Below are 7424 nucleotides of genomic sequence, written 5' to 3' on the forward strand. Positions count from 1 at the left end.
AGTTGACAACTACTTACCAACTTATTCCATTGGTGAAATAGCACTCCTCTTTCGGATAATCCTCTTTCGGATAAAGTATTGGGACTAGTAACTTGTATGAAGTGATAGGACAAGCCCCTAGAGCCTTAGACGCAGTCCCGACCTCCTTTCACTTATCCCCTAGTCACCGCCACTTATCACCGACTTTTGATGCAGAACTTTTCAACGCAATCAACATATGAACTATAATGCAAAAATTTGAAAAAGCACACATTGGCATTTTTACCCTCGTAGAAAAATAAACAAGAACATGTAAATTGAATGGTAAATCAAAGATCACCTTAATTCTTTAAAATAAAAACACAAACTTGTCCAAGGAACTTAACCACTTGTAAAGAGACTAGACAGACTACATTTTATCATCCCCCAACTCTAAGACCTAACAAAAGAACTCCCAAAGAAATTATATTTAAAAAAAAAAACACATTAACAACATTAACCCAAAATCTATCTACACAAGGCAAAAACAAAAATTTACACACAAAAAAGGCACTTGGTTCTGTCAAAATATTAAACCCACTGTAGTAGTTCCCAACAACGTTCTTTTGTCATTCATCCACCTCACGGACTTCTTCATCCAACAGCTTGTAGATACTGAAGTGGTTGACCCTGATTTTCCATTCTCCTTTAATGGGATCGTATGAAATAAATTCAGCACCTTGGTCCTCAGCCTTTCTCTTAAGCATCTCCTTGTATTTCTCGATCTTTGGCCCTTCTGTGTATTGTTGCCCAGTTTTCTTGTCAAAACATTTGATGTTAAGGAGAGTAACCTCAGCGGGCTTATTCAGCCCTTGTCCAACAGGTGGCTTCTTTGCATCATCCATGTAAACAATAACCTCACGGTTGTTGAACTGAATAAGGGACTCAAGGTCAAGCCCTCTTACATCTGTCTCACCCAAGAATCTGATGCTGCCATAACCTTGCCTTCCAACCACAAAGTCCTTGACATGACTGCAGAATCCTGGTTCGGCTCTTTCCTTTGCTGCCAGCTCATGTATTCGAGGCTGTGTGTAGTAATCAGAACGCCGAAGCTTTGGCATTAGTGCCTCAACATCAGTTCCGTGTTCATACACAATCGCAGCCTCACCAGCCCTGTGCCCACTGAGGGTCTTGTATACATCTGCCTTTTGAGGAGAATGGACCTCACTACTCCCATTTGGTACTTGCTTTGTTGTAGGCTGAACATGCTCCTTGACAACCCCATTTTCCACTGCAGTTTCTGAAATCAATCATCGAAATTCAGTGTTTCAATAATACAACCAAAAAGTATTCACAGAAACCAAAAAGCTTCTGTATAACTAAATCAAGTACTACAAAATTCATAAGTACATACTATTGCTAGCTGAGCCGGTCCCATTGACTGGTTGAGTAGACGCTTCTTTAGATACACTTCCTGAACACGGTATTAAGAAACAAACTAATAAGTCTGCTTGTCGTTCATTAATCTCTAGGAATGGAATTTACTTTTTCAAAAAGGGGCATATGGGAAACAATAGGACCACCAACATAATATGGGATGCAAACCCACTACAGTAGCACAATTTTCTTTTTATATAGCTTTTCCCTTTTTGGTGGGGCCCCACCCGCGGGGGGTTATGTTAATAAAGTGGTGCCCAATGTTGATAGTGATATATTTCTATCTTACCAAACACTTCAACACAAATCTTTGGAGGGCATGCCTTGTGTTAGCGCATAATCAAACATAATAACATGGCCCGTACTCAAGTAAAATAAATAAAACACAAACAATTTAGAAAACATTACCATTCTCCTTCACCGGGGTATTTCTATCCTTAAAAGGTGATGCTTTCTCAGATGAAGCCCTTCCAGGCCACTGCTCCATGGGACAAATAATCAGTGCCCTTGGGTTTTCTCTAGGAATGAAAAGTGCATCAGCCTTTGGAGTGGTTGGAGTGTCCTCGTCATCACTAAAGAATGGAACCTGCAGGCAAGAAGTGCAGTTATACACCATATTCATCTGCATAAAGGAGCATGTTATTTAGAAACCTAGATTGGTAATAAAAAGAACTACAGTACTCACCTTTGGTCCATCTGTTTTAGACTGATATTTCCGGACAGGAACCCTAACTCGTCTTTGTGATAAGTGTCGAGAAGTCAATAACGATGATATTCTAACAGGCGCAGGTTTGTCTTGTGCCTGAAATGAGATATCATAACATAATCATTCAACCATATTTAAAATGCACATAAAAAATCAAAGTAATTTATGCTCAATTACAAAACCAGCATTAAAGACCAATAGAACCAAAGTTCAAATCAAAGAGATATTCTTACAGGCATGCTAGAGATTCCATATTGAATCGAAGTTGTTCCACCTCGACCAATTGACATCTGAGGCAAAGCAGGAAGTGTTCCAAATGGATTGGTAATTGGTGCTGGTTGTGAAACTACAGAGCTCGGGGTAGAAGACCTGTCAAGTGAACAGATATAAGCAAAGAACCTTATATATTTTAAATACAACATTCAAACTTGTCAAAGAAAGAATAAAAATGACAATTCTACTCCAAAAAGACAAGCAAATAAAAAGACAAACACATAAGTGACTTTACTTAGTTAAAAGAGTTGGAACTTACGACAGTCCAAAGTTACTCTGTCCAAATATACCTGGAGTGCCACCGAAGCTACTTGCACCAACTATTTAAGACAGTACAGTAAGAACTCATTAGAAACATTAATCTTTCAATCAGTGCAAGGGGGAAAATAGAATAGGCAATAGATAATATATTTGACTGACTAGGTTGTGTCTGGCCAAAGTTGCCAAAGGCAAATGAACCACCTGACTGAGCAGTCTGTGGTTGTTGGAAAGGCATTGAAATGGATGGCTGCACACATCAGTGAAAAAAATATATTAGAAAGTCAAAATGCAGTGAAGTATAGTCTCACTGTTACACACAAATCTGTACTAATCTTTCTGTCGATACCATTTTACCTAGCAGTAAAATTAATTTAGTTTACACACAATTAGGAAGCAATAGTACCACTAAATACATGTAAGCAAACAATGTGATGAGTATATGCTCAGTTGTTATTGTTGAGATGGGATTTATTAGCAAGGACCAAACTTCTAACCACTGGGTCACGGAGGGTTTAATATCATGTCAAGAATCAACTCTTTCAGTCACAACTAGATAGGTTATTGTTTCAACAGTACAATTGTATTGCATACCATCTTTCATTTACTTAGCCTGCACTCCTCTAATATTTAAACAATACTTGGTAAAGATTTTTACACTTTTAACTGAAAATTTGGTTTCAATAGATCCATGTCAACAACCCTGGCTTTTGTGTGAACAGGACCACATTTTATCTTCCTTGATACAAACGTTGTACTCTATCAAAACTAAGATTAAAAAGTGAAAGCAATACTGCATACCTATAAATACTCACCGCCGTTTGCCCAAAGCCTGTCAGAGTATTAGATGTGAGTGATGAGCTGCTCGAGAAAATGCTTCCAACAAGCCCAGAAGAAGGTGAATTGAACAAACTAGTTTGACCAAAAGATGAAGTCTGCCCAAAGGGAGAGGATGTCTGTCCGAAACCTGAGCTTGGCTGCGGGGCTATAGAACTAAATACTTGGGATGGCTGAGTGTTCCCAAAAATGCTTGAGCCAAATGGTGAAGATGAAGTCTGAGCAGAAGCAGTATTAAACAAGGATGTGGAAGATGTCCCAAAGCTCGGAGAAGAGTTAACTCCAAATGGAGAAGGGGATGAGCAAAAAGGAGAAGGCTGTGATACACCTGTTGTTGAAGAACCAAAAGCTGATGAACTGAAGGCAGGAGCAGGTGAAGTTGTACCAAATCCAGAAAAAGTTGAAGTCTTTTGGGCAAACGGGTTAGAACTAGTTGTCGTGCCAGAAAAAGGGTTGGCAGATGTTTGACCAAAACCTTGTATAGGAGCAAAGGCGTTTGTCTGTGTTGTAGATGATCCGAATGGTGAACTAGTGGATTGAGCAGAGGGAAGTGGTCCACCTGAATTTAAATCGAGTATAGATAATGTCAAGGTTACCGTAATTGGAATGAGCAAATTTATCACATTATTATTTATAATAAAGAAGTACCTTTATCTCCCAATTGATAGTCCTCCCATCTTAGCTCCTCGTGGCTTTTTTCTTTGTAGATAGGCATGGCTGATATCGATTCCAATTTGGCAGTCTGTCCAGAGGTACCACTATCTGCTTCTGTTGTTGGTGTATAGTTAGCTACTCTACTTCCACCCCGTTGACCTCCAAAACCCGGCTGACCAATACCAGCATTTCCAAAGGCTGGTGATGGCGTCTGGGATCCTGCCCGAAGAAATATGTAAGGAGAACATTCAATTCCCATGGCATAAGGTATGTGAAACCCAAAATAAAGTCATTACCATACATAAGTCCCAGGTATTTAAAAATAATTGTCACTAAGTATTCAGTATTATGAAGGCTTTTTTAACTCACCAAATGCAGAACTCTGCCCTCCAAAAGGTGAGCTTGTACTTCCAAATGGGGTGCTGCCAACAAATGCAGAAGAAGACTGGCCGAAAGCTGGAGTAGAGCCAAAACTAAATGCAGGGGTACTTGAAGCTCCAAAAGCTGGAGTACTAGATGCCCCGAAAGCCGGAGTGCTAGAGGCACCAAAAGGGCTAGTTGAGGCCCCAAATGCTCCCCCGCCTCCAAAAACGGAAGTATTGGACCCACCAAATGCACTTCCTGTGTTACCAAAGGATGGGCTGGAAGTTGAACCAAATGCAGGGGTGCTAGTTGTACCAAATGCTAGGGTGCTAGCAGCACCGAATGCAGGGGTGCTAGTAGCACCAAATGCAGGGGTGCTTGAAGCACCAAATGCAGGGGTGCTTGTGGCACCAAACGCAGGGTTGCCCGTTGAACCAAATGCTGGCTGAGACGATGCACTAAAAGGAGTTGAGGAACCAAAAATGCTGCTTCCAAACGCTGGTTGCGACGGCTGGGTGGCAGTGGCACTTCCACCAAATGGACTTGTTTGAGTCGGAGTAGATCCAAAACCTCCAAAAACAGGCTTCTGACCAAAAACAGATGATCCTATATGGCAACAGATAAAACGAAAAGTGAAAAACAAATTAAGAGAATATACAGAAAACATGCCAAAAGATGCTAATCAATCATTAAGTGCAAAGAAGTCAAGGCAAGAATGTGTAATATAATATGTCACTCAAGAGTGTGTAAACAAAGCTCTACACCTGCATTGCAAGTCCACCACCAAACAAAACCATCAAAATAATTAGCTAATCACCAATAGGACCATAGAATCGTGATTTTATCTCATAACAAAGGTAACAGTGCAAACCTTTGTATGAAGACTGTAAACTGGCATTTCCTTTTTGGGGTGTGTGAATGGAAGGGTTTGAAGATTATAATAGACAAACCTTTCCATTCCCTCACTTGCAAACACAAAAACTCAACTCACATACACAACCTTTATTAATATGATGCTTTTCATTCTTCCAAACACCGCAAGAAAGACAGTTACACCAAAATTAAAATGACAACTAAACTGATAATTACATAAGCATGCATACCCCCAAATGATGATGACGAACCACCAAAAGCTGGGGTGGAAGATGAAGCACCAAAAGCCGGAGCCGAACTACCAAATGCGGGCGAAGATGAAGCACCAAACGTTGTGGTGGAAGAGAAGGGAGAAGAAGGCTGAGCAGCACCAAACACACCAGTCGAAGTGCCTCCAAATATGGAACTACCTGTCTGCGAACCAAAAGGACTACTACCAAAAGGCTTAGGGGCGAAGGGATTGCTGCTAGAATTATTCTGCCCGAAAACAGACGGTGAGCCGAATGGGCTTGATGAAGACTGCCCAAAAGCTGGGAAATGAAAAAGAAATTAACAAAACATAAATGACGAATCAATTATAGTCTAATAAACTATCACATTCTAAGCTCTAACCGATACACATCTCAAATAAAAAAAAGAAATTAAGAAACCATAAATATACAATTAAGAAAAATGAGACAGAAAATTATCACAAAACATAAAAATAAAAGAAGAGAAATAGATATTAATAAGAAGCAAAGGCAAATGCACTTACGGTTCGTTGACCCAAACATCGTCACAAGTTCCCAAACACAAAGCGGCCTGTTGTTGCTCCCTAACTGCAATCATCATTCAACAATATGCACATTAGAAGCAAAAATCAATTTAACATCTCTTCATATTTTATCCTAAATAAGGAACAAAATAACCAAAATAAATAGCAAAACGCGAGCCGTAAGATTTACATTTAGGGGTAAAATAATCAATTAATCAACGACATTCTTACGATGCCAATCAGTTGAATCAAAGATCGAAGATGCAACAATATTATCTGAAGGGACACAACGACGGAAACTTAAAAAGATAAAACGGAGGCGTTGTTAAACCAAAAAGGCAAAAAAGAAAAAGATGGCGCAACGAAAGGGAGAAAAGAATGACAAGAGAGAAAAACTTACAACAGTGATATTGTTGGGAAATGGATCTTGGTTCCGAAGAGTGGGAACGGTGGTGGATTAGGGCAGAGAGAGAGAGATGGGGGTTTGGGTCACAGTGACAGAGAGAATGGCGATTGTATAGCCTTGCTCGTTGTGGATTGCGTCAACCAAGCCAGTGTAATTCCAGCCGCGATTGGTAATGGCATAACCAGAAGGGGAGTAGGGGAGACAGGTCGATTTTCAGGCGGTAAGGTTTTGAACAAATCAAGTAAGCGAGTACCTGTATCCGTCGCCTTCTCCTCGGTTCGCTTCTGAGGATCTCTAGTTGGCGGGACTAATAGTAATAAGCCCTGCATCATAGCGTTAAAATTCCGTCCTGAAAAAATTGGAAATATAGCGTTAAAATTACGAAGGTAAACCACCTTCTACGAGTATCACAGGAAATCATTTATTTATTTTATTTAGCTTGAAATTTTTTTGTTTTATTTATTTTTCTCTAATATTGCCTTTTCATTTAATTATATTTATATTTATATGGATAATTAAAATTGAAAATGATAACCTGTTAATTAGGTTACAATATTATTTCTAAAACAATAAAAAATGAGTTACGTACATTTTTTACAAAAAGAAAAATTAAAAAGTTAAAACCGATTATTTATTTTTTTTCCCTCTCACATCAATTGCCTATTTTGGAAAAAAAACTAAAATGCAATGTTAATTTTAAATATTTTATATTTTTATTTTAATATTTTTTAATAGATTAACTATTAATTCGGTATTTGAAAGATTCAGACGTTCACAAAAATATCTCTAAAAGATGTTATCGATAAAACAACCTTTGAATAATTTAAAAATACGACAAAAAGAACCAATAAATATTATATTTTTTACAAGTAACACATAAATTTTCATATTTAGCAGACGACTTA

At 38.7% G+C, this 7424-nt stretch overlaps 1 protein-coding gene across 2 annotated transcripts; it reads right to left on the reverse strand.

Moving 5' to 3' along the window:
• Positions 1–296: 296 nt before the first annotated feature.
• Positions 297–6939, reverse strand: LOC112802427 (nuclear pore complex protein NUP98A). Of its 2 annotated transcripts, none has more exons than XM_025845645.3 (13): positions 6514–6939; positions 6114–6177; positions 5590–5889; positions 4493–5092; positions 4118–4342; positions 3448–4028; positions 2837–2882; positions 2634–2694; positions 2335–2470; positions 2081–2197; positions 1804–1981; positions 1373–1432; positions 297–1258 (listed from the first exon to the last, which is right to left on the reverse strand). In XM_025845645.3, exons 2-13 carry the CDS (start codon positions 6130–6132, stop codon positions 588–590), a joined length of 2994 nt encoding a protein of 997 aa, XP_025701430.1. In that variant the 5' UTR covers positions 6133–6177; positions 6514–6939; the 3' UTR covers positions 297–587. The 2 variants fall into 2 exon arrangements, with proteins under 2 accessions (XP_025701430.1, XP_025701429.1); XM_025845644.3 differs by having other exon boundaries at positions 2795–2882.
• Between the last annotated feature and the right edge of the window lie 485 nt (positions 6940–7424).

The sequence above is a fragment of the Arachis hypogaea genome, chromosome 5, assembly GCF_003086295.3.
Source record: "Arachis hypogaea cultivar Tifrunner chromosome 5, arahy.Tifrunner.gnm2.J5K5, whole genome shotgun sequence".
Taxonomy (NCBI): Eukaryota; Viridiplantae; Streptophyta; class Magnoliopsida; order Fabales; family Fabaceae; genus Arachis; species Arachis hypogaea.

Coding starts and splice junctions, on each gene's coding strand:
- LOC112802427 (XM_025845644.3), bottom strand. Junction 5,093..5,589: donor TTCGTCATCATCATTTGGGG/GTATGCATGCTT, acceptor GTTGCCATATAG/GATCATCTGTTTTTGGTCAG. Junction 2,471..2,633: donor CAGAGTAACTTTGGACTGTC/GTAAGTTCCAAC, acceptor TTCACTTGACAG/GTCTTCTACCCCGAGCTCTG.